Source organism: Falco naumanni, chromosome 6, assembly GCF_017639655.2.
Source record: "Falco naumanni isolate bFalNau1 chromosome 6, bFalNau1.pat, whole genome shotgun sequence".
NCBI lineage: Eukaryota > Metazoa > Chordata > Aves > Falconiformes > Falconidae > Falco > Falco naumanni.
In genome coordinates, this window is record NC_054059.1 from 38,149,176 (window position 1) to 38,174,994 (window position 25,819).

The 25,819-nt window shown below is 41.2% G+C and overlaps 1 protein-coding gene across 2 annotated transcripts in view; it reads right to left on the reverse strand.

Annotated features, from left to right (window-relative positions):
- Window positions 1-4,657: 4,657 nt before the first annotated feature.
- KIF25 (kinesin family member 25) overlaps window positions 4,658-25,819 on the reverse strand; it is a 43,335-nt gene continuing 22,173 nt past the window's right edge. For both annotated transcript variants that reach the window (XM_040599134.1, XM_040599136.1), the window contains exons 9-15: window positions 22,435-22,509; window positions 17,932-18,081; window positions 16,710-16,886; window positions 11,830-11,981; window positions 9,145-9,342; window positions 6,457-6,612; window positions 4,658-5,248 (exon numbers count right to left, since the gene is read on the reverse strand). In XM_040599134.1, the coding sequence (XP_040455068.1) occupies window positions 5,091-5,248; window positions 6,457-6,612; window positions 9,145-9,342; window positions 11,830-11,981; window positions 16,710-16,886; window positions 17,932-18,081; window positions 22,435-22,509 (1,066 nt within the window). In that variant the 3' untranslated portion in view covers window positions 4,658-5,090. The remainder of the gene's footprint in view (window positions 5,249-6,456; window positions 6,613-9,144; window positions 9,343-11,829; window positions 11,982-16,709; window positions 16,887-17,931; window positions 18,082-22,434; window positions 22,510-25,819) is intronic.

The window sequence follows — 25,819 nt, forward strand, 5'->3', positions numbered from 1 at the left end:
CTGGCTAAAACCAGGAGCAGCCTCTCTTTGTGGCGTGGCTGCTGCCAAGGCATGAAGCCACATGTGGAAATTAAATCTATAATTTTCAAACATCAGCATAGGTCAAGGTTTTGTTTAAGAGTGGGCCAAAGGCACTGGCTGCTTTAATTACTGCTTTCTTTTTAACCCTGTGATGAGATGCAGCGCTGTTAAGCAATGGTGGGTCACATAGCTTCCTTGGGCTCTGCCGATTAAGAGTATTCCGAGGTGGTGAGGAAGATTAATGGCTTGTCTGCAGGCGTGCGGAGTGCTGTGAACTGCAGTGGGACTGCACAGCGTGCCAGCCACGTGCTCAGCGCGGGGCAGCTCTCCGAGCAGGGCAAGCTGCCCTGCACAAAGGTGATCCCTGCAGGCACTGAAAACATCCTCACCAGGAGCTGATGGGGAGCAGCTCCTGTGCCATCTGCTCTGCTCTGCCCCATTGCACGCCGCCTTCCCCTGTATGGAAAGCACGTGAACTGGGGGCAGATTTGCAAGGGCTGGAAGAAGGCGTGTTGGACCATGGCTACAGAGCTCAGCGTTAGAGCTGAGCAGGTAGGGTAGGGATCATGGCTGGAAAACATAAGTGAGAAACCTCCACAGCAGTTGTTGGTCCTTCAAAATCGGGTCCTTGAGCCGTTAGTTTCCCTGGCTGTGGCAGGCTGAGAGTTGGGGCTCTAAACCCTGGTCTCTCTGGCTAGACTAGGGAGGCAGAGGTACTTGCTGAAAATGGATCTATCCTGTTAATCCCTTTCCCTTGGCTGCAAGGGGAACTAACAACTGGAGCTGATAAATTCCATCTGTAATGATAAATCCTCTGGGAAATGTGGGCACCAGGCTGTACTTTTCGGCCAAATTTTTTGACTTGTACTTGAACATTATGGTCTGATTCTAGGTAAGTCTAGACTTCTGCTAACTTTGCATAGGTCTGTGTGTATGCTTATCTGTGTGTTTTATTCTAGACAAGCACTTGCTGCTGTTAGGATTGGTCTGGCAGAGTCCCATTTTCCCTGCTCCATCTCCAGACCTGCTGGACGTCCTACAAGCCAGAGCAGTCGCTTGTCCAGGGAGAGGCACAGGCTCAATGCTTTGTCTTTGAACTGGATCCAAATTTTCTGCTTTCTGGAGAAGCGCTTGGCCCACAGGTTAGAGGAGGTGTGAGTAGGGTGCCAGAAGTGAGTGGTGCTCACAGTGTGGATGCAGCTTCCATTTTTACGTAAGGTTCTTGGGGGTACACTGGCAGGAATACCAGACCCTGGGCCTCCCAGGCAGCTGCTGTGCTGGTCAGGCTTCACGCCATTGACTCTTTGGCCAACTTGACACTGAACCAGGATGCTGAATACCAAGGAATTCGCAAGACCAAATTCTCTTGTGTTTGCTGTGGTTTCAGTAATGGGTATGCTTTTTGAGGAGGAGGTGGAGGCTCCTAGCTGCTGTTGCTCACATGGTTTTCTCAGCTCATCCGCAGGGCAAGGAAGAAGGCAGAATACAAGAGGGGCATCTGAAGGCCAGTCCAGTGGGTAGCCAGGGTTTGTGGTGCCCGGCATCGCTGTCTGGAGCCATGTCTATTTCCTACCGCTAGCCAGGGGCCAGTGGAAGGTGCAACACAGCCAAATACTGCCCGAACTGTCACGGGAGAAAGTGGGTCCCAGGGGAGGTGTCCTGGTGTCAGCTGGGATAGAGTTTATTTTCTTCTTAGTAGCTGGTGCAGTGTTGTGTTTTGGATTTGGTGTAAGAACGGTGTTGATAGCACACTGGTGTTTTTAGTTGTTGCTGGGTAATGTTTATACTAAGTCAAGGACTTTTTGGTCTCCTGGGCCCTGCCAGCAAGAGATCTGGAGGGACATGGAAAATTGGGAGGAGACACAGCCAGGACAGGTGACCCAAACTAGCCAAAGCGGTATTCCATACGATATGATGTCATGCTGAGTATGTAAACTGGGGGAAGAAGGAGGAAGGGGGGGACATTTGGCATTATGGTGTTTGTCTTCCCGAGTAACGGTTAGGGGTGACGGAGCCCTGCTCTCCCGGGGATGGCCGAGCACCTGCCTGCCCATGGGAAGCGGTGAATGAATGAATTCCTTGCTTTGCTTTGCTTGCGTGCACAGCTTTTGCTTTACCTATTAAATTGTTCTTATCTCCACCCTTGAGTTTTACATTCCTTTTTGATTCTCCTCCCCATCCCTCTGGGTGATGGGGAGTGAGCAAGTGGCTGCGTGGTGCTGGGTTGCTGGCTGGGGTTAAACCACGACAGGAGGAGAGTAAGAGCCCAGCAGTGAAAGGTTGACTGACTTGCTGACTGCGGCCAAGGCAGCTGGCACCGATCATGGGTAGGTGAGAGGCCGCTCCCTGCACTGAGCAGGCTCCCTCCCAAACAGTGACCCAGTGCCCTGGCTGAGCAGGCAGGAGGCAGAGTAGGGTTAGGAGTGCTCTCGCTTCAATGCAACAAGAGACCAGCTGAGCTCTGGATTATGCACTCACAGGCTCTACTGAAAGGATGTTCTCCTGATTTATGTGGTTTTTACTCTCGTTTGCTCTCAGTTGCTCCCAGAGAACAAACCTGTATTAGCAGATAGACCGCATGAGCACTCTTAAATAATCACATTTTTCCTGGTACTTATGACCTCCTGTCTCAATTTTTCAGAACGCTTTCAAATACCACTTTCTTTCTTTCTCCCAGTGTTGGTACTTGTGTTTCAGCTTTACAGCGTGAAGCTGATGAGGACTGGTTTATCAGGATCGGTTTCAGTCAACAAAGGAAACCTTAAAGTCAGCTCCATGAATACGTCACACCTGCTTTTCTAACGTAGCTGTTATTTCAAAGCATGAAAGATCTGAAAGAAAAAAAATTACAGCAGCCAAGTATACGGCCTTGCACATACCGCTTTCCTTGCTCCTCAGAACAGCAGGTACATGTCTGGAGATCCTTGCCTCTCCTTCAGCAGGTCCCAGTGGATCTTCAGGCAGAAGACAATTCAGCTTAATGCTGGAGTAAAGCCATTTCACCCTTACAACTTTTACCCTTCTTTCCTTCAGTGTGTCACATCTGACACCGAGATTGAGCAATCGCATCTCTATAACCCAGGAAAATCCAAAACCGTAAGTACTTAGAGCAGAATGTTAACTTCGCTGCCCTACATATCCTATACACGTCACTGTGCTGTCAAAGAGTGAGTGATGCACTGTGCTGACAAGGGAAATGAGAACAGGGAATGCGGCAGATGCACAATTTGGCAGTTAACGTTAATGTAGAAACTTAAACTTTTGGCATTTGAGGGGTTTATTTCTGAGCTTTAGCAATAAGTATTGCTGCTTTTCCCCTAGCACATAGATTGTAAATAAATGCCAAGTTTTAAAAAGCAGCTCCAGAAAAGAAAGTGCAGTTCATGACAAGTTAAGAAATGGCAAATCCTTAAAAATATTTGAGGAACTTAGAGGCTGGTGGAATCAGCTAGCCCTCCCTTGTCACTTAACCTCTCTTAGAGCTGTAATCTGGGCTGCTTTCATAGCCCAGCTGTCAGGAGACTAAGGTGAGCTTGAAGCTGCCTGCTCCTGTGTTTCATTTACCAGGCTAACACTGCTCACCGACACTTTCTCACCTGAGATTGCCTTAGTGACCGTGCAGCTTCCTGAAGTCCTGGGTCCTGATTCTTTTTTAACCCATCTATTACTGCAGGAATCAGGTAAAGTCAAGGCATTTTAATCACAACATTATTTAGGAAAACAAGTATTGTTACAGCTCTCCAGTTGTATGCTAACATTCTGAGCACCAGAGCACAGCGTGCAACACAGCAGCTGTTAAGTATTCAAGGGTGGAATTCCAATAATAGTATGCTATATAATCCCTGGATAAATATTTATGCTTGTGAAGGTTAAGTGACTTGGAGTACTATAAACTCCAGCCTTTTGGGCAGGCCACTGCAATTCAAGCCTTCTTTCCATGACCTCCCAATGACCTCTCTCTCCCAGTCTAGAGGCCGAGTGATTGCTGGAGGTAAGAATTCAGAGTGGATCCTGAGCAATAACGTAGTGCATAAAACACATCAGATATTCTTTGAACCCAACTGAACTCATCTCAGAACCGCTTCTTGTCTCCAACATTGCTTAAATTTCCTTGCAACTGCTCCAGGGTAACTTCATTCACAAACCCTGCGTGATGATGTCACAACAACAAGCCTCTTGAAGATGACAAGCATCATATCACAAGCTGGGTTTTTGGTGTTTTATTCAGGTGATGGATGGGAAGTGTGTAGTTATCCTTTTTTACTGTGATGGCACATTAGTTCAGGGCCTTTCAGCATTTATAGGGGAAAAAAACCAAAACTCCAACAACAAAATAGGCAAAGCTGTAGTCTTAGTGAACTCAGTAGAGTTCGGATTCGCTCCAACCGTTTAACCTGAGTCTGTTTTCAAAATGCAGTATAATCCCTCATTTGCTTCCTAAGCTACATTCCAGAGGGATAACAGATATAGTCTTACTCCTTTTTCTCCATCTCACTAACGCCATTATTTGCTACCTAAAACCAGAGAACAAAACTCCATTCAGTACAGCTGAGGGGTTGCTTTTCACTCCTACCTGTTGACCATGCGTTAAGAATGACCCCATCCATGCTAGACAGAAGACCAAGCCACGATGACATTTTAATCCAAGCCATGTTTTTTATTTCACTTGCTGCTTTGAAGCACTGGAATGATATTTAGACTCATGTCTTCTACTGAGAAAACAGAACGCACCCTTGGCTTTTCAGAAGTGAGCCATCCTAAATCAGGGCTCTGTCAACTTATTCTTCTTGCCCAAAGGAAACACATTGCCAAAACCATGTCTTGAAGCAGCTTTCCTAAAAAAGTCTGATTTATTTCTAAGCCATTCCACCATAGTAGCTGTTGTCAATACTTGCTATTTTCTTTGGAGCAGGAACATTATCAGCAGGGTTATGGCTTACTAATGCCATGTTGAGGATTGTTTATTTTATCTGGCAGTTGATGTCTAAAATAATGGCTTTAGGACAACAATATACATTTCAGTCTGAGGAACTCATTAATAATACTTTCATCCACAGGAGTCTTAGGTTTTATTTTGCTTTACTCGGCACTGGGAAATTTTTTTTCTTCACTTGTCCTCTCTGAACTTGCCGAGCACGAGTTCCAAATCCCAGAGACTGCATTGATTCTGTTAAGTACTTTTGGTCAGGAGAGATGCACAGCATCACCAACAGTTTCGCATCACCTCCTAAAAGCAGGAAAATGACAAAACATATTTACCTCATTATTTTCAGTAAGTTATACACTGCTAATGTACTGATCTACACCACAGTGAGCGTAGGCTGCCGCTGTTTTTATGAAGCAGAAGACTGCCCATGAAGAAGGCTGTTGAAAACAGACAGCTCCTTCAAGGGAAGTCTGTCTAACGATATATTTGCCGCAGCAGAATAGAAGTTTCACAATTTGTAATGTAGATTTTTCCCCCTTATAGCTTCACCAGTTAGTCAGCATGTATGTTATGGGTCAGGGCACCTCATTAAACTTTGTCAAATGTTTGTAAATTTGGGGTAATGGCAAAATGGCTTATTGTGTGACAATAAAGCAAAACAGACATAGAGGTTCACAGAGAATGGTTAAACAAGGAAATTCCTCCTTTCAACACAGTGTTACCCAAGTCATACACCAGGCATAGTTAAAATCAGGCTCAATGCTAATACAACATAGCTCCTAAACTCCTTTCTTTGGCTTTCCCTTTTAAAAGTGGGGACTTCAACACTAGGTGAAATTGCAAGTTGAAGCAAAAATTAATAGTCTTTCAGACACTCTGAAGAACTGTTCCCTCAATCACTGCCAATGCCTTGAACTGGAGACTAAAAGCACAAGGGCTGATGCTTTACAGCTGCAGAAAAATGGACTAATACACTATATGGATGGACACAAATCTGACGTTCCTGCAGGAATTACACTTGCTTTAAAACTGTTTCTGCATAGATGAGGAGCTAGAGAAGGTGACCCAAACACAAGCTGTAGTGCAGTACCACATGTCTGTACTGTCTCCCTCCTTTGTCTTACTGCTACAGGGCACAGTGTTGAGGAATGTGCAAGTATGTGACTACCCTGTAGTAATAAAAGAATGAAGCTTAACTTGTAAACTGTACCTGACATGAAACACCAATGAAATGCACTTATTACCCTTTAAACGATCCTATTAGAGATGCTGTGATTTTTACAAGTGTATTCCTAAAGTGAACCTTGGAAACAGCAAGGTTTAGCCGAATTCAGGAGGAGTTCAGAACTCTTGCTGTGCACTCACACTGCTCCAAAGCCAGTCTTTGAATAGAGGCCCACATACAAACAAAGAGTACAAGATCATTCTCTAATTTTACACAACAAAGGAGGGGAAAGATTGGGAAAAGTAGTCTCTACTGTTGAACGAAAGTCAGAATAATCCCTCACCTACAGAGTCCTGAAGCAGGTGTGTAAGTTTGCTGTTCCGATACGGTACATGAGATCGCTGTTCTGCTATTGCTCCAAGAACATCTGCTAGGGCAGACAAGCTGCGGTTAATAAAAGACGTCTCTCTCAGCGCTGCACCTGTCACTCCAGACATACCTAGTACAGTGTAGAAAAAGGCAGTGGTAAGACTAAGCAAAGCTACTTCAACTGTAATGGATGAAAAATTCTGTTGCTGCATCAACATTTTTAAAACACAAATTCTGAACCAGGACTTCCAGTCCACCCATGCCAAAAGCAAGATGCAGTGTTTTTTCACTCGACTGCCAATACATTGTTCAGCACTTCTACTCTTTTGAAGGAAGGTTAAAGGAGGTTCAGTGTCTGCAGATGGTCTGAAGCATCTCATGTTAAAGTTGATCTCTTCATCTGTACAATGCATCTTGGCTCCATATGTGTTAAGAACAGGGAACTGAGAAATTAGGAACCATAAGAACAGACAAGACAAGGCTGCTTTTGAAAACACCAGTCCACAGTGTCCCCAGAGAGAAACCTGTTGTGTTCCACCATTTTTTACAATAAACTGCCCCATCTGTATCCCTTATGAAAAACAGGAGTGACACTGATGGCATAAGCTGCAGAAACACAACTGTACAGCAGCTGTAAGGGTGAGTGGCTTATGTTCACCAAAGTCTGTAAGATGCTGTTTTGTAGTATCATTTGCAGTAAGGAAAGTGATAAAGGCAAATGATGCCCTTCTACCATCCACCCAGCACGGTGGTATGCAGCTATGCTGCCCCTGAGCAGCGCTGGACAGGTTTGGTCTACACACCGCGTTGCACCAATTTAAAGAGGTGCTGCAAATGCAACTCTTTGATCAGTCTGCAGTTAGAAGTAATTAATTCCTCCTGTCCTTACCTCTGCCATTTTGGGAAGAGAAATTTGCTACTGGCATTTAGCATCACATTATTCAAATTCAACCTTTCTTCAGGATAAGTGGATGAGGAACAGAGGCATCTGCAATCACTTCTTACTACCCAGAGCACATGATCCATGCTAGGCAGAGCTAATGGTAGCGGGATGAGCAGACAGAGCTAATAGTTTCCTCAGCTGCTTACTGTCCCACCTCTAGAGAAGTACAGAGAGAGGCTAGGGATCTTGTTTTCCCTTTAGGCCACCATTTTTCAAACTGGAAGAACAAGAGAGGTGTTGAAGAGGCAAATGCGAAAAAGGCGCAGTAATAACAAAACCCCCAGAAGTCTGGACAGTAAGGGCTGGAGAAATGTGACTGTGGGAGAGGATGGAGTTGGAGTGGTAGAGTCTCTTGGCAGAGAGGCACAGGGCAAAGTGGTTTGGAAGACCCTGCCACAGGGTGGACAAATAATCTGAGATAGGACGTATCTCAAACTAGCTTTACTGGGGTCACTGTGTATACAGCCACCCCCAAGCTTCTGTTACAGCAAGTAAAGGTGGACTCCTGAGACAGTGGATTATCACCCTAAAGCAAAAAATTGCAGATAGGTGAGGTGGTACATGCTTAAATTGCTGATTATCTACATTTGGTTAGATAAACTTCCACGAAGTATTTAGCTGAGTTTTCAAACTGAAACCTAGTTTGCTACAAACAGACCACTTAGCTTGTATATGCTGTAAATGACCCAGGATGGCTGTAGAGCGGGGCCTCGCAGTGTGTGAGAAGCCTGCTGTACTGCTGCTCACTTAGATTTGTCCACATTTTAAAACAGTTATGAGTTAACAGCTGCCCTCACTTTTATGACAGTAAGTCCACCAGCATAGCTGATGGCAGAGGTTAGCTGCTGCATGTGCTGGGCCACATCGAACACTGGTGTCAGTGAGCAGAGCTCTTCTGGCTTTGCTGGAGGATCTGGCCCACTGAGCCCCAATCCAAGTAAATGCTTGTCCTGGTTGAACTGAGAGAATAAACACACACACACTGTTGCTCAATTACATGTTTACCAAACAGCTTCCAGTACTCAGAGCAAATGAAAAAAATAATGTATTATATTAGGTTTCGCTGTAGAACAAAGGTTTAACAGTGAGCAACAGCAAGAATTCTTTTGGCAGTAAAGTAAAAGACTCTTTCATAATACTGGTTCAGTTTTCAAAACATTATTTCTGGAATGGTACATTTGGCTGCATGGCTTTTCTTGGTAAGAAAGCTTGTCCTTTAGGAAATAATCAAGTTTTTGAAATTATTGTGTGCATAGAGGAGGCAGGAGGAAGAAAATTCTTTGAAGAAACAATGAAAACAGTATTATCTTTTCAACACTAACTTCCACAATAAGGCAGAAAAACCCACATATGGTGATACCAGCTATTAAAGATATTTGTAATATTTAAATAATTTACGCACTTTAAACGTCTCTGTACAAAGACATGCTAATTTTCAGAGTAGAAAAACAGGCCTAATAAAACCAGTCTGAACAAATAATGTACCTATGATATGGGTGACCGCCCTAGGCTTACTTCAAGCTTACGCAAACAGACTTTCAGTTAAACTGTACCAGTGTAAAACTGGAACAATCAGCCCCCGAAATTTGCCAGGATCTGTGGAGTTAAAGCACCCACTGTATGAACGCGGGGTAGCATGTATCCCTTCAGAAATGGTAAAGACAGCTATTGTCACCTAGATCTGGGAGGATCCATGCCCAAACAGATGCATTCACTTACCAACACACTCGCTACCAGCCAGGTCCACCAGCTGCAGTCTAGTTTTGACTTGCTTCATTTTCTCAGTTGCTTCAAGTTGTGCTGGTGAAGAGGGTCTGGAAGAAGAGGTGGATTTATTGTCTCTCATTTTTTGTGGAAAGGTGCAGGAAACCTCTTTATTTAATCTCTGACTGGTTTGTTCTTCTTCCCATGAAGTACCTGGTTAAGAGAAAAAACAAACAAGGAGAGCTTCTCACTGACAGTGGAAATCGAGATGGAGGAAAAATGGGGCATTAATAAGCGAAGCAGAATACCTGCTGCTTCAGGCTATTCTAACAGAAGCAATATACAAGTCAGAAGCAATGGCACAGGCAGGCTGAATGGCGTCTTCTATCTTATTTAAGGTTTTGCTCATCAAACCGATCGTACCAGTTGGTAACAAGACATGGTGTAGGTTATTTTGCATCTAAATCTAATATCCCCGTTGTTCTCATTTGTATGTGCAAAACAAGAAATGGGAGTCCAGTAAGGACTTTAAAGAGGCATTTTTTTGTGTTTTAGATTGACAGCAACCAAAGTGAGATTTTAGATGTTTGGGAGCAGTAAGCTCTGAAGTCTGTCTCTATGTATTTAAAACATCACTTGCTGGTGCTCTGGCAAGAAAAAAAAAATCCTCATCCTGCTTCTTCTGTTTTGTCCTTCGTTGCTGTTCCCTCTAGACTTCTTTCAGCCCTCATATCCCACTGCTGCATCTCCACATGATGAGTTCTTAGCCTCAACAGCGTTACTCCCACTTGTTCAGGTTGGTCACCTACTGCTCCTGGTAGTTCTGTAGCTGCACTAGACTGCTTCATATCCTTCCTCTTCCTCAGCAGCACACTCTCTGCCACAAGGAAGAGGAAGACAGATTCTTTGGGAATATGCTTTCACATTAGTTTAGCAGGAGTATATGCAGAAGAGCTTTCCCAAAGAAGTTGTGCTTTTTTTCTTCAGTGTTTGGTTTTCATCTTCCTCTCTCTCTTTCTCTAAGATGCAGAAGAATAAAAGGCACATACTCTGCTGCAGGTAATAGTGACAATAGACTTTTGTGGGGATTTAAGAGTAGTAGTACTAAGTTCCCTGCTGCAAAACTTGAGTAAAGAGCAGACTGAACTGCATTGCAGAGCTCTGCACTTCTCCAGCAAGGCTATCGCTAAAACCAGAGCTAGCTGCTCACAGTGTAGATGGAGCAGCTGTGCTGGTTTACACAGAATAGATGGCTTCAGGCCATACAGTGCAAAAATACGTGTTCTCACTCCTCTCCGGTTTGAGACAGGGAAATTAAGAAACTGCTCCCCTCAAACAACAGATAATACTGAAACAAAATGCTAAAAAACTTCAAATGTGAAGAAGTGCTGGCTTGTCAACCCTGTTTTAGGTGCAGAACTCATGACAGACTTTACAACTTTTTATTTAGTGACTTAGATCTCTGGTGTTGAGATATTTGACAATCGCACCTAGCTTTTAAATCAGGATTTTCCCCTTTTAAACAAGATAGAGAATGCTGACACATTGCTATAGAGAGGTCCCATCTGCAGTGCTGCTCTGCCCCCCTACATTGCACATCTTGTCCATGCACTATAAGCTGAAAGCCTCAATCTGCATTCAATGTAAACGAGCCATTTCTGTGGAGCTGTGCTGCCAGACAACGTGTCATAGTAGGGTGACTGCAATTAGAAGTGGCAAAGGGAAGCGTGGGCTAGACAACAGGGCTGGTGCGCTAACGGTGCAAACACTGTGTTTTGAAAAGTAACATCTGTCTGATTGACAAGAATCTGGAACTGCTAGAGCTAACATCTGGAATGCTGGAGCTGCAACTTGTGAAATAGCTGTGTCTTTTGGCAAGCCCACAGGTAAGCGAGGGCACTGTTTGTTCTGTTTTGCTAATATTGTCTGTTTAATTTCTGATAGAGATCTAAGGGAAAAAATCTTAAATATTTTCCACTTTCTAAAACCATATTGTTGTTACAGAGTATGAAGGAGATGGACCTAGCACTGGAAGCAGAGAGCCTAATTACAACGAGCAATAGAAAACAAAATTAACCCCTAAAAGCCAAAGTTATTCCTAAAGCAATACATCATTAAGTCTTGGTGTGGTACTGAAAAATAGAAATGCAGGTTTTGCTGTAGTAAATAAGACAACTATGTTGTCTGTTCCTACAGTGGCCTATTATTAACAGTTCAAGAGATGAAGAATTTAATGGATGTTTTTGCAAGGCAGCAGGTAAAAAACCCAATTCTTTCTCACCCGAAAGCATATGATGATCCCTGAAATGCTCGGTTAGCTGTATCACAAACTTAGCATGAATAATTTCATGTCATACAAAGCGATTTAACTACTGTATTTGAGTATCTAATTGATATCTATCTTATCTTACACCTTATCTTATGACTTACAACATTTATTTTATTAGTTGTTTCATGCTGTAGAACTTCAAGAACTCTGTAAGGCAAGACATGTAAAGAAAAGTGAAAAGTTTTTATGAAAGTGAACTTCCAGTAGCATTCAAACATCAAATGGTCTGTTATTTAAGAAGGTATGTAGAAGTTAAGAACGGAAAAGAACTGAGGAAATATATTAAACACTGGAAAAAACAGTATGAAAATCTTAATCCACAGACTCTGGATTAACTGGCTCTGGATGTATTTTAGTAACACCCTACTTACCAAAGTTTTCTCCAGAATCAACTGTAGTTATGGTCAATGTAACTACCAGATGAGAACGAGAGGAATGAGCATGCACCAGTGTTGGGTGCCTGACTCTTAGCTGCAGGCTTTTGCTGACTAAATGCAAAACTTCAGATGCATTTTCAACAGTCCTAGGAGGTAAAGAAACAAGCAGAAAATTTAACTGACTCACAGTAAAAATCACGAGAAAGCTCACAACTTAGACGTGAATCTGAGCATTTCCACTTTCTTGCTCTTCTAACTCCTTATACTAATCTCAGTTTTGAGCTGCACAGACAACTGTATATAGACTTTTTCGGGTGGGATACAGTCTAAGATAAAAATTCCAAGACAAAAGCTGTAATGCAGTACTGGAACTGCTGAAGAAGATGCCTGCCAGCCTTGCAGGTACTGTAGCTCAGCTCTAGAAGTGACCAAAATTTCTACACCTCCACACTTTAGAAGAAAAGACACAGATTTAGACATTCCTGGAACCTCCGGTCTTACAGATGTGGAATTGACTAAGTCTATATTAAGGTAGCTCCTGGAAGGTACAGGATATAGGGCAAAACCCCCAAAGTGCTCTGAGCCTTTGGAAATCTTATTTCACATTTGAACTTAAATTCAGAGTCCTTGGAAAAAAGTTCAATTCCACTGTTCAGTGAGCAGGTGTCAGAATAGACAGGCATAAGTTTCTATAGATCATTTTATCTTATACTATCTGTTTTCTTTTCCAGTTAAAGGAAATTCTGCAAATATGATCAATCAAAGGGCAAAAACCTAACATAAAAATTGAAATAAACTGACTAGGTAAAGAAAAAAAACCACTATGATTTCCCCCAGGTTTGCAATGTTTGAAACAAGTGAGGTAAGATTGCCTACCCTTTCATTTCACTGCATTGCCTTCTTTAGCAATCACTCAAGTTACATCAGCTAAATACTAGTTTGTAGACAGGGGTAAAAATTATTACGATTGCATATCACAGCCTGGTTACTGAATGCCCTGTAACACCAGAACCATTAATAACTCTCCGGACAGGCTACAGCCTGGGTTCTGCATTGCTGCAGTCAGCACAAGCAAGCATGCAATACAAGGCAATCCTTCGTGACTTAGATTTGGCCAGTTTCAGTGGAAGTCACACTGGGCACAAATGTACTTTATGCTAAGAGCAGCCACACTTGAAGAGTTTAGAGGCAAAAGAGCTATACCCAACTAAAACGAATGCCTTTGAAAATCAAGTGAGGGCATCTGAAGAACAGAAAAAACACTTAGCCTTACCATGCTTATAGATGCTTAAGAAAAGCAGCCACCTCAAAGTTCCCTGTGTAACCAGGGCTGCAGGAGCTAAATGATCACTATAGACTTTACCTATCAACCCTGAGCCACACATGCTGGCCTCCCCTGTAATATCTCTACCTCTGCATCCACTGGTAATGTCTCCCCGGTTGTTTGACCTGGCGCCAGCAGGGAAGCAGTGGCTCTAGTTCCTACTGTCAGAGAAGGCAGAGCCTCACACTGGGGTGATCTGACTCTTGCCTGAAGTCCAAGGAGGCAGATCCTGCCTTCCTGAGTTTTGAACTGTGTCTTCCAGTAGCTGGTCAGGCACGACTGGACGGCCTGAGAAGTAAGCAGCCTTCACTAGGATGCAGCAACAAGCAATTGGCTTCTGTAAGCTGCTCCTGTGCGCTGGCAAGGGCTCAGTGCTACAAGCTGCTGTCCTCTAACCGGATTTGCAGAAGCAGACAGGCCTCAGGGTATGCTGTCAGTGCTCATCACCATCTGGGAAACTGCAGTTGACTTTGGAGGTAAACAGCATCCCCGGTGCAGCGCTGCATGCTTGGCACAGTAGCATCTCAGCAGGATGGACAGTAATAATTTTTTAGTATAATCTCTATGAATTTATCATCCTCTATGTACCACACGTTCCAGGACCAGATTCTACAAAGAGAAGCCCGGTTGTGGTTAGGTTAAAAATTTGATGCTGAATGTTCTCCAAAGTCAACCAAGTCATAAAAGAAGAAAGAAACTGAGGGTTTTGTGATTCAGTAAGATGTACATGTTAGCAGGAAAAAGACTACTGTATTTTAGTGGATATATAGAGAAGCCAATGAGACCCAGCAGACCAATATATTCTAAATGAAATATTATCACAAATGAGGATGTGTTTTTATTGAAAGCACTAGCTGTTTACTTTAGATTTCGGGCAGCTGGGTGGCTTCATTCAATGATTCCCTTACTTTGTTTGGGTTTGCTTTTTCTTATTAACCTTTCTGTGTAATTATTAATATAACCTGTTTATGAATTGGACATTTTTTGCTGCTTGCACTGTAACTGACATACAAATCCATATTCTTATTTATATTTGCATTAGAATTGAGTATTTATCAATTGATTGAGATAAGTGGGTTTTAAGAGGTGTTTAGCTCAAAGAGCCGGGTTCTTTTACCATAAATTAAAATTTACGGAAAAAAAAACAGAGCAGCCATTTGATTAACTAGAAGAATAAACCAAACCTTCTAGTTTGGTTCTAGTTTGGTTCAAACAGGTTCTAGTTCTTGTCTCTGTGGCAGAAGTCCAGCTACATCTCACCTCTCCCTTCCCCAAAGCCTAGGAAAGACATGGGTCACACACTAACTATGCAAAGCTCCCTTGGGAAGGGGAGTAGGCATTTTTCAGGAATGAAACCAGGCCAGAATCTTCTTTACTGAAATACCATAATTAAAAATTACTTGGAGGTTCTGATGAAGCAGATAAAGTTCAACTCACATCATAGCCATGCTATATGTGCCCATCATCATTTTTTAAGTCATATGGTTCCTTTCTTCTCAAGTCAAAGGAAAAAGATCAGCTGTTTCAAGACTCAGCACACACAGGTTAGGTTCTACTCCCAACCTCCTCTGAGCAGAGCTTTTAACCACACAGCAAAAGTTGGAGTAGTCACAGTTGGGGAAATCCAAGGACAGAGACTAAGAGAAACCCACCAGTTGGCATAATACAAACAGAGAGGGCAAAAGGATTCCTAACTTCAAGCTCCAGTAATTTTTAATTAATTCCACACAATTATGGAGCATACAGAGTGCAGTCAAGGATGCAGAATTTCTCTGGAAATCGTATTTAACCTCAAGACTGAAAAGCAGGCATACCCCAGATACAAATGTTAATCCTTCCTAGAATACTGCAATAATTATTATTTCATTGAAAGAAAGGAGAGTTATATAGCTGCCATGGTAAAGAAAGTCACTTTACAATTTCTCTGGAGTCCCGCTTTTTTATGAGCAGTTCAATGGCTAGAAAATACAACTCAATAAGTGCATGTAACAAGGTAGAACAAAAGTCTGTTTGCACAACCCTGCAGTACATTCTTGTATTTTTATCAAGGCTTTCTGGCAATAGCATAAACCCACATAAATAAACAACAACCAGCCTGCTTATGTGACTAAGTCCCACAAGAAAAAAGTACTGCTTTCAAATTATCTCCACTGAGGGAGCATTTTATTTTAATTGGGGGGGGAATGCTTTTCATATCCGACTTCGAATTCCTCCTGGAAAAGCAGAGATTAGACCATGACAAACATTATTAAACAGAACTGAAGAAAAACATCGTTTCCCCCAGACAAATACAAATCTTTAATATTGTGCTAAACATTTCAACAGGGCAAGATGTTTCTTTTCACAAACATTATTTGTCCAAGAAGCAGAACACTTTTTCTAAGTGTCTAGACTTCCCTATAGTGCAGAAGCAGAACTGTTCCCTTCTGGAATCTGTTCATGTGTTGGGCGCTCAGAGGGAGATGTCCAGTAGCTTAATTCCACTGGGTAGCACCACCCTCTCTGGTGCTCCTAGTACTGCTTGTCATAATTTCTTTTGCTAATGTTGATTTAAGACTGGCATAAACAACACAGCCATTACTAAAATTAAGCATCTGAAACAGATTCACCCTTATTAATGGATGAGTTGTTATGAAGATGTAATTTTTATCAGCTAATTAGTCAAGATGTTTCATATATAACAAGAAATATAATTTGCTTTGTGTACTACATATACGTAACACCAAAAATCATTGCCACGTGTACTACAACAAGCCTTTGTAATGCTTAGTAAGTATAAGAAGGCATTAAAATAAGTATAGCTGTAGCCTTAAATACCTTAGCTCTCCCTGCACTGCAAGATGTGTAAAGAATCACACTTACTATACACCAATGCTGGGAAGGTAAACATCTTAAAACTGAATGGGTAGAAGCTTAGCTACTTCTTAGATTTTAGTTTGAAAAACCTGGATTTTCAAGAACTACACGTTGAAATGCCAGCAAATCAATTCCCACTTTAATGCCTCCAGTTATGAAAACAGAATACTAAGCAGTGTAAGATTGCTGTTTATACTGTAAGATCACTTAAAGTCTTATTCTTTTTAAATTATTTATTTTTTAACTCCAATGCATGTAGGGAAAACTAACACTGTACAGCTGCTTAAAAATTTAGTAGTAGTACATACATTTCTATTATCATCTGTAAATTTTATAATTTAGTAAGACTGAAGGCAAGCGCTTTCTGTCTGGGTTAACCCTTCTTTTTCTACAGCTGACAAGATGCCATAGATTCAGCAATAACAAAATACACAGTTATCTTCAGGCATTCTGAGTGGAAGGTGCTTAACACAGAAGTATAACCCAAACTAATTGTACTGTTATTTCTGGAAGTATTTTGACATTTGCAGCCAGCTGAAGTCTTACAGACTGAGCTAATGGAAACAGTGAAAACTGTTCTTCTGCATATGGTAAGGACTCATTGTTCAAAAGTGATAACTGGTGCCTATAATGCAGTTTTGTGACAGCTATATATTGCATATATTGGATGGTAAGGATTAAATTGTGTACTTACTCATGCGTAAGCAACGGAACATCGCTCTTTCCTTCTCTGGTTGTGACAACATCGCGTTTGACGCCAAATACTTTTCCACAACTGTCTTTGGCCAGAAGATCAAAAATTTCATTATTATACACTTCAACAACAGAAACCTCAACCCAGTAACTTCCTGATGGCTTTTCAGAAATAAGCCTGGAGAATAAAAATAGAAAAAGAAAAGAAGAAAAAAGCCAAAAAATGGTGAAATCAAACCCCAAGTGAACAGTCTGTAAATAAAGATCTATTCCTTAATTGTAACCTTATTACAGTCTGATAAAAGTGCTTATTAAATATCCACAGCCATGGCTTTGCCTCATCCACATGCTAATGTTAAGCTGAATAATCAGAATATATGGATTTCCAAACAGCTATGCCAGCTTAAACTGGTTTCTCCATTAACCTCCCTCCTTCCTCATGTTTTTTTAATACCATTTCCCTGGTGGACGTTATTGAGTTCAGAGCTCAAGGTATGATATACTCGGGCAGAGTGCACACAATGAACAGGCAGAGATGGTAAACTGCCCAGCTAGACATGTAAGAGCTTATCTGTCCACAGCCTCAGAAAATCCATAAATTAAGGGCTTGTCTATTCAGGAGAGTATTTACAGTTAGACATTTATTCTGGTACAAAATTGGGCCTTGGATTTACCTTACACCCTTCTCCAGAAGAAATAGGTTTAGCTGGAAAAACCTCTAATGGCTCTTCTATTACAACATAGCAGCGTTATCAGTTCAAATCATGCATTAGGTTCAACTAAAAAAATCTAAGAATTCTCGAAGCAAGAACAGATTGTGGTTAAAAATTCTACTATCGTTCTTCTTGGAGACTGGGTTCTGATCTGGATCCTCTTCATCTATTCCAATTGTCAATTTTCACAAGACTTGTAAGAACTTAGTTATCTTTGGACTCCCACAGCTATGCCTGAAACATTTTCAAAATTAGGAGTCTGAAAGGCACAGACAGATAGCGCACACCAAGACTGCATAATTTCATTTTCTTAGCAAATCAGACTAAGCAGGAAAAAAACTAGAAATCTGTATCAAAACTCAAATATTGAATGGCAGTCAGAGAAGCTGTAAATAATCATTGTGCAGCTGAAATCTGTAACAGTAAGTACATTACAAACATACATTATTTCATCCCTTCTGTAAAATTTGAGGTGACTGCCACTGACACGAGCCTTTACTTAGTTGTTACCTGAACACTTCTTGAGTAGCTCGAGGAATAATTCCAAGTTCTGATTCATCTTCTATGGAGAATGGAAAGTTCTCCTCTAACTGTGGTCCCAACATCGTGTATGTCTTCCCACTTCCAGTCTGCCCATAAGCCATGATACACACATTGTACCTGAAATTTAAAAGAGGCTTCATTTGGTTTACCATTACTAAATGTGATTGTTAGGTGGCAAGTCAAATCTACAACAGTTTGGGAACACAAGCTGAAACAAAAACCAAATACACTGCCCCTGCAGATTTCTTTCTGGAGATCTCACAATCTGACAGAAATTAAAGTACTGCTCATAACACTGTCTAAACAGATTTTATTTTTTAAGCAGAGTTTAAGGGATGTTTAGCTTGGAATGACTGATGAGGTTAGACCTCCTGTCTGCCCAGTTGCCAGTTCATGCACTACTGAGCTGCTTGTTAATCAGCTCCTGAACCACTGCAGTTTACAATACAGCATTTTAAAGTAAACCGTCGCTGGGTTTGATTTGCCTTAAGAGTGCTACGCTGCAAACCACAGCACTAATATCTTAACAACTGGGAACAGCTTAACAGCTGGGAACTCTTCAGCTCTGGTAGTCTTTTTCAGGCAGGCTCATCAGTCATAGCCCTCAGTCACTGGAAGAGATAAGAAAGCCCTAATAATAAGAGGCACAAATTTTAAACCAAATGTATTAGCTCAGTATAAGCATACACACAAAGACTACTCTGGAATAAAGGTGGTAGGAACTGCTCTGATATGGACTTGTAGGAGGTGAAAATGTACAATGTCACCGCAGAGGTACAGGCACCTATGAAATACAATTCATCATCTTTAGTAGACATGTAAAATATATCTAAAGAACAGAACTCTGACAACGCCTGTTTCTCTGCACCAAAAATAATAATAAAAGAGGCCACAGCTGTGTGCTGTGCTGTGTCTGTGCCACAGGGATCTGGATTTAGATGTATGAATCCTATCCAGTAAGCGTGTTTCTAATGTAGTTGGATCTAAGTCAACATCTTAAGCAAAGCAAGTGGGCAGATACAAACATAGCCAGCCACAGTACCATTTTGTATTGAGGACCAACACTGCACTGTGCAGCTGAAGGTTGCATCTTGCTCTGCAGCACCTGCCAGCACATTGGTGTTGGCCACAGAACTGTGCTAGCAAAAGGTCTTGGAAGACCTGCAGTTATGCTGACAGGACTGCTTCTTCCCTGGACTATTTTGTCTGTTCAGAGACACAACAGAATCTCCATACATGAGGAGTGCTTTGCAGTATGCTAGAATTTCTGTTCTACTAGAGAGCTGCAAGAATGGGCTTGCTCCTGTTCTGCCAGGGAGTAAAATTTCACTGCCTAAGCTACCTCCTCTGTGGGCAGACCTGAACAGCTGCTTTTGGTTATCCGATGCTTTTCCTTATATCAAAAATGTTGTTTCAAGCACATGCCAGCATATTTCAATGAACACCCCTCATCTAATTGTTTTAAATTTATGGTTTCAAGTCATGAAATATTTAACACAGCCACTGAAGAGAAATATATTTGTAGCGATTTTTTGCATATTAAACATGCCTAGAAGCAATTATTTTTGGAGGATTATTTAGAAAGCTTTCTCTTGATAGAAACAAACATGGGCTGATAAGCAATGTATAAGCAAATACCTGGGTACCCCTCTGGGGATGTGAAGTCAAAGTTGCAGTCAGTGAACCTATAGTAAGCTCCCTCCACCTTTCAGGATGCAGAGTATAAAATAGAAGTCTATCATACATTTGATGAAGTGAAGGAGATAACTGTAACTGAAAATAAAGAGCACTACAGCAAAATGAAATGTGCTAGAAATTAGGGCTGTAAATCTGAAACAAGGGATTTCTCCAAGTATTCAGTGCTGACATAACTCTACTTGTATTTATGTCGGTGGGAAAGCTCCCACTAATATTGATAGTTTTCAGCTAGGTTAACAACGAGCAGTTTTCACAATTCACCCCTAACACACACTGCCTGGCCAGCCCATAGCTTATTGAGACTTTTAGTCACACTTCAAAAGCAAAGAGATCTTTGGAACCAAAAAGAAAGCCAGAAGTTTGAAAGTTGTAGTTTTCCTTAGGAAAAACAGAACGGAAGTCTTTTTAGAAGTCTCTCAAACTTTCATATAGTCCAGCTATTCAAATTTTCCTTGATTGTTACTTGGTAGACAGTAAGCATCATGGTTAAAACGGTTCTGACAAGATACGAATGGTATGATTAGAAGAAGACAGGTGCTTGTAACACTGAAAGATAGGGACACAAATCGGGTATCAATCAGTGATAACTTCTCTGCCAAAGCCAAAACAGTATTTCAGTAAGCCCAGATGACCTATGGAAACAGTATTGTATCTACATAAGCACAGGAGAGAACGAATTGCTGGGTGATTCAAAAAAAGACAAGCAGAAGACTAGTCTACATTTACTTAGTTTACTTTGTTGGTGTTCTGGTTCCAACATAAGGGTTTCAAATAGAGCAATCTTGAAAATTTCAGACTGTGATTCACCTGTGTGCCCTGATATCTCTCTTTCTCCAGTATGCTTCATTAGTTATATTCTTGTTTAGAAAAGCTCTTACTATCAAGCTAGAATACCAATGGTTTCATAGCATTTCTCTCCTAAAAATTGTGGGTGTTCAGTATAGCACAGTTATCACTAGAAGAGAACACTGTTAAAGAAAATCAAAGGAGGAGAAATGTATTCTTTAAAATAAATAAACAAGTTTGATTCTTCAATGCTGTAAAGAAATGTTATCTTACTCCCTTGCTGGCCCTGTATGGCTAACTGCAAACATTGAAGCCTGCTGTACTTTGTCTGTTTTGCATATGGAACAATCCTTTCTTCCCGTATATTTATACTGAAAAATGAAACAATTCATTAGGAAAGAAAAATAAAGAACAAATAAAGAAAAGGAGCATAATGCTCCTTTCTACTTAAGCTAACGTTGTTTACAGACCACTTTGGAGCCCAGACTAAAACAATCAGGAGCAGCAAAGAGGTTCGAGGTTCAGACTAAGTATGTCTGTTTCCCATTTACAACGGGAAGGCCGCTGAGAAACATGGTGAGTATGCACAGCCTCGCCTTCCCTGAAAATCTGCTTCTGTTTAAATGGCACTTCTGGAAGAACAAGACAGGCCTTTTTTTCAATAACAGAACATCTCCTAACTGAATATAAAAATGCTAGCATTTAGGCCAGGATTGTCCCAATGTGGAAATTAGCAAGTGTGAAGTACAGCGGATCAAGGTACAGATCAGGTATGTTTGATGATACATAAGTGACATATTGAGCCAAAGCAAAGTTATGTTCATTGCAAAAGGAAAAGTAGGGAAAAAACAACGGTTATAAAGACTTCTTCAAACTCCTCCAACCTAGTGGTCCATAGGTTGCTCAGCTCTGGTTACTCATCCTTGGTAAACTAGAATAATGCCATATAGGACTTCCCTTAGCCCAGGTAGCCCTTGTGGGGCCCTCTGTGGCATGTGTAAGGGGATGGCTAGGATTTCCCAATATTCCCAATATCCTGACATACCTCTCATAGGCTGCTTTTAAGAAAAGGAAACTTCAGTGCACAGACTGCCAGGAAGAAGGATTGCCACTGTTCAACTAGGCCACTGTGGATGGAAAGGGACCGTCTTTACCTCCACAGGGAGGGAAAGGTCCATGACAGCTCTACAACAACTATCTATAACTGAGTGGGATTGGAGCGGGAATGAGAAAGAAGCAGTAAGGAAGTTGTGTATAAATCTCAGTTCAAGCCTCAAAGATTATAACAATATGCACTTCAAGGCTTCTTAGCAAGAGTAGCTTAGTGTTGGCTCTGCTATAAATGAAAAATCACACTTCACGAACTTAAGTGGCTAGAAGTAATCATATTATTTGTTAGTGCTTGCTACCGATCAGTTCTGTATTCAAACCAGAATTCTGTTTTAACCCCAGCACCTGAAGAAGCATTAAAGCTATGACTGAGGATGCTCAGCTCTGGCTCACCCAGGAACTGATCATATGACCTCTTATGGCCTATGCTATAGACAAAAACAGAGCAGATGATCAGAGAGTGGCCCTGGCGGGCCTTTCATGTATGAACACAATGTAGGAAAAGGTGTATCATACCATGTCTGCAACTCAAAAACAGTTATAAAGCATAACCTACAAAAACACAAAGAAAAAGATAGTAACCTCCATTACAAGAAATGCTTGTTTGCCAGAAGGAGACCAGACACACAAAAAAACACTTGGGTTTTTTTTTTTTCCAAATTTGTCTGCTCTGCTAAATTTTGAAAATAGTGTTTTCACTGTTTATATGGGGAAACAACATTCACTTGGTGCAGAGTAGAAAGCAAACAGGAAAATGGAACTGCAAACCCATAAAACTGGACAGAACCACTACTAGTAAGTAATTATTTTTTTTTTAATCGATGGATTTCAGAATATTATTGCACTTTAGCTTTCTTACTCCCAGTTTTAACTTACCCATCAAGGAGAGATGTTAGCAAAGGGGCCACATCTGCAAATACTATGTCTTGAGACTCCGAAGCATTGTAAACTCTGAGGAGCAAAGTACAGTGATTAACTGAAGAAAAAAAAATATATGTTGTAACAGTACGTGAACACAAACCAGGGAAAATGTAGGCTAGTGACATAAAACTTGTGATCTGCTGACATTTCTATGTCAGAGAACTGAAAATTAGAACTCCAAGGTTCCCGCCGACTTTTTGGAAGCGGCTGTTTCCTGTGCTAGAGGGAACGCCCACAGGTGTACACTTGTGGCTCTCTGCGTTCACCCTAACCCTCCTGCCTGCCCCTGGCAGACAGTGTCTTTTTCCAGGCTGTCCCAGATGCCTGTTGCCTTCTCCCACCTACCAGACTGTGAAATATCCCTGCTACTTGTGTATCCTTTATGTCAGGCTAAGGAAGGGAGTGGTCAGGTTGTACTTCCCTTTAGATGTAGATAAGGTTTGGGGAAAAAACAAACCCAGAGGTACAGAGGCTGCAAAGTTGTCTCGGGACTTGTCCCAGAAGGGTCAGTGGCAGAGCAGAAATTAGAAGGTCCCTGAGGGTAATGTTGAAAGATACCCTGTCTTTGTGGGCAGCATTAGCCTAAAGTATTTCCAACTCCACCCCCGCTGAACGATCTACTCTGAAATAAACGCTGCTCACTGGGGGGTACGGGGACAACAGACAACAACTTTCTTTTACATTGTGATGAGGATTTCAGACTAATTTTTAAACAGAATGAAAGACAATTAAATTGAACGAGTTATTCCACCTCTTAGAAAACAGCAATAGTACAATCCCTGGGCCAAAATAATGATGGCTAAAACAACTGCATATGTTTTTCAAACTCAAGGAAAAATAAACTAACACCGGGGTCTTCAAAGAAATTTTTGCTTCAACCCTTTCAACTACCAAGTTTATACAACATAAAATTAGGACCTGAAAATAGGAATTATCAAAGGGAGGAAATTCTGATTGTAAAACATGGACATCCTAACTCATTCATTCCTTCTCTAGCACAGCAAAAACATCATCCTCCCCAAGATTACAGCCTACAGCAAGCACTGTTTATACAAGATGAACAGAATCTAAAACAAGAATGTCATTAGCCACACTTGCGTATTTGAGGTATGAATGTTTATCTTTGGAAAAAGATTCCCTTTCTGATATCCTTCTGTTGTGTGGGGTTATTTTCTTTTTGTTTGCTTAGCTCTGTTTTCCAATGAGTGATGTATGTTCTTTATAGCTTATAGCAAAACAACTAAGTAAACCCAGGAATTTTGGTAGCAGTAAACATTACAAAGCATAGTCACTTCCCCGTGTATACAGTATTCTAGTACACTTCACTTAGCAGTATCTCACAGCTTGTATATGATACAGCAAGTTTAACTGAATGAAGACATAGTGTGCTCTTTAGCATTTACTCAAGCCTCTTTGCATATTTGACCATGATCTGCCCAATACAGTCTATAACCTGTACAAATGTAGATCTTTGTATTCATGTTCTCCATAAATAAGACTGTACAGCAGGATCACTGACAAACAGATACCAAATTAGAGCCAATCCACTTAGGTCAACATTTTCTTCATGAAAATAGCCAGAGGAAGGAGCAGGAAACACTAGTGCCTGGAGACAGTAATTAATCTCTGTGGCTCATCCTAATCCTTAAAAGCTGTAAACTGGCCTCAAAACTGAAATATGATTTGATTTTCTGTTTAAAAAAAAATATTATTAGAATTAGCATTCAATTTCTTTTTGCATCCTGCTGAATTCTTGGCCTGAAGTAACATCCTGTGGCAATGTGTTCTACAGACTAATTGTAAGTTGCACAAAAATGTACTCTCTTTAATCAGGAAACGAGCACTTGTCTGGCTTGATGGACAAATACTGCTTGTCTTGCCATTCCACTGATGTGCTGTCATACTACACTGAGAAACCAAAAAATATGCAGAGATGTGGCACAGTTCATACTGGGAGGACACAGGCACTGAATAGCAACACTCCATCCTTGCTTTGCATGCATACACACATGTGCTTCAGTAAACATCGCACATCAGATCTGCAAGGTCAATATAAGAGAGCAACAGCACTTCCAAACACTTTTCTCTGCTTCATTTATCATCTGCAATTGATGAAATATTCATTAACACCAAGTCCTCCATCTCAACTAACCAGGCCTCTAACTCAGTGTGTGTTTAAATGGTATTTTTTCTTAACATATCAAAATATCAGAGTTACTACATGAAAAAAACCAACCAACTTAAAAAGGCACTTTAAAGACCAGAACATTCATATTGTCTTCACTTGCTGTTGATGGGTTTTGCTGTCTAATAAAGCAAACAGATTGCTATCGACTACAATCAGGGCTAGAATCAACCACTCTTAGTAGTCTGCACTGCAAAGTAGTACAGCCATCGCTAATAGCTATGTCAGGTTCAGATTCTGGTAGCCATTTGGAGGAAAGGCACAGGGCTCCACGTTACAGTAACTACTCCAAATATTTACTCAACTTCCTAAAAGGGTTTTACTACCTCTGCTTAGCTGCTGTGGTTCAAATGCTACCAGTACCCAAGTGAAGTAGTTTAAGGTTTGCTTGAAATCGCTTGTGCTACACTGTAATCACAGCACTGACTGAAGCATGGACACCCACTTAATTAGCTACCTGAGACCATGAAAGATGCAGCAAATCCAGAGAATCTCTTTCTGTAAGCCTGTGTATTTTTACCAGAATGATGACAGATTTGTCCCTGTGTAGTGATTAATGTTAATTTCACCTTGAAAATTCCGAGATTTTTATTTTGCTAACTGATTCGCCAATAAAATTATAAAAGCATAACATGCTGAAAGCTGGAATTTTGTTCCTGAGCTGAAATCAAATATTTTGACATTTATTAGTTCCATAAAACATTGCTAAAAAAATAAACATTTTTGAGTTCATAAGAACCATATGCTCTTCTGTTTATAAAAAAGAGCTGTGCTGGGACACTAAAAAAACATTCCCAAGAACTGCATTCTCTGGGGGGGTTACATTTTTTTTAACCCTTTTCCTGATTATCAGGATCTATACCACATGTCCAGAGTCACAGCACCTCTGGAGTCCTATGTCAATACCATTAATTGTGTTGCTCTACAGAGTTGAATTGCAGTATTATTCTGCATTTACTTGAGCTGGTATGGCTCTGTTAGCTATAGCTGGAGGGTGAAAAGATTTCGAGTAGCTTAGCAGACATGCATGGGGGCCATATACCTTGACAGATCTCATATGCCTTGTATCAAAGGAGTCCTATAACCTATGGGGTCAGTAAAGCTTCCCCAAGAACTGCATTATCTCAGGAATTTTCACTTGTTTGGTGGCCTACA